Source organism: Monopterus albus, unplaced genomic scaffold (genome assembly GCF_001952655.1).
Source record: "Monopterus albus unplaced genomic scaffold, M_albus_1.0 scaffold988.1, whole genome shotgun sequence".
Classification (NCBI taxonomy): Eukaryota; Metazoa; Chordata; class Actinopteri; order Synbranchiformes; family Synbranchidae; genus Monopterus; species Monopterus albus.
Window position 1 is genome coordinate 865 of NW_018128866.1, and position 1561 is coordinate 2425.

The window sequence follows — 1561 nt, forward strand, 5'->3', positions numbered from 1 at the left end:
AACAGATTTGATCATTCTAAAAAGAAACCCTCCCTTTCTCAGCAGACAGTGACATGAAGTGACAGAATCTGTCATCTACAGGATGAATAAGTTCAGTCTATTGAACAGACTTTATAAAGAATAATGTTGTTTTTCTTTTTCATGCTGAGACTGAAAAATAACAGCCTCTCTGTCAAAACTCCAGAAATCAGTGTATGAGTGTGATACTTGGACTGATCATATGAAAGCAGAAGTGATTTCATTGGTCTTATTTGAAATTAATAGATTGATTGATGATGATGTATTTGATTTTACTTGTTTGATTGTCAGCTCTATTACAGGTTTTCTCAGTCACTTTCATACATTTCTGGAAACATCCCTGATATCTGCAAATCACTAAGAGCATTTTTCCAAACAGTTTGTACAAACAGTACCACACAATGGATTAGCTGCAAAAGTATGTCACTTGCTCAAAATGCTTAGTTTAATTCTAAAGGGTAAATAATTATATCAGGGTCAGTTTAGAGAATTTCATTTCTGATCTGAGAAATGTACAAAAGCAAATGAGAAAAACTGTAACACATTACAACTAATATTCATTCACAAATTTTAACTGATCTAAGGCATCTCCAGTTGGCTCCTCCCTGTGAGGAGGAGTCAATGCAAAACTCAGATGTCTTCCACCTCTACTTATCTGACTGCAGAGAGGATGACAGAGAACAGTGGACACACAGTTGAACATGATGGACTATAGGACAGGACTGCTGCTGTTAACTATCTGCTGGGCAGGTGAAGAATTTCGCAGATCTCAATTTTAAAAAGCTTCATTTCAGTGATCATCTTAATTCACATTATGTTTTGTTTTGTGTTTTCACAGGTGTTTATGGTCAGACTCTGACAGAATCTGAACCAGTGGTTAAAAGGCCTGGAGATTCCCACAAACTGACATGTTCAGCCTCTGGATTTAACTTTGGTGGCTCTTGGATGCATTGGATCAGACAGGCTCCTGGAAAAGGACTGGAGTGGATTGCTATTATTCATCCTGATGGCAGTAGCCATATATCCTACTCTCAGTCAGTCCAAGGCCGGTTCACCATCTCCAGAGACAATAGTAGAAACCAGCTGTATCTGCAGATGAACAGTCTGAAGACTGAAGATTCTGCTGTTTATTATTGTGCCAGAGACTCACAGTGACTGGAGCTGGTTGAGCAGCTGTACAAAAACATACAGTGCTCCTTAGACCACAAGCATTATTTATTTTTTAACTATTTATACTACATATTGAACATTTCAATCACTGTCATTTATATCTGTTGTTTTTATATTTTTATATGTTTTATGTTCATTATTTTACTTTACACATATTTCTATTATAAATATATTTTTGTCCCTGCCTTCTTCCCGAGACATATTATTACTAAACATTACACATTTAAATAAACAATTATTCATCTGTTAATAGATGAAACTTAAAAATCTGGTTGCTGAAATTAACCTGCTACAAATGTGATAATATGTGATTTTTTATGTGTAACACAATCATGACTGTAAATGATCCAGAAAATACTGTTGAAGCTTCACT

General features: G+C 35.4%; 1 gene segment (V, D, J or C); it reads left to right on the top strand.

Annotated features, from left to right (window-relative positions):
* The first annotated feature begins 719 nt into the window (after positions 1 to 719).
* LOC109953676 (Ig heavy chain V region 6.96-like) lies at positions 720 to 1280 on the top strand. The segment is given in 2 exon segments: positions 720 to 768; positions 857 to 1280. Coding segments are annotated over 2 exon segments (366 nt in total).
* Positions 1281 to 1561: the final 281 nt, after the last annotated feature.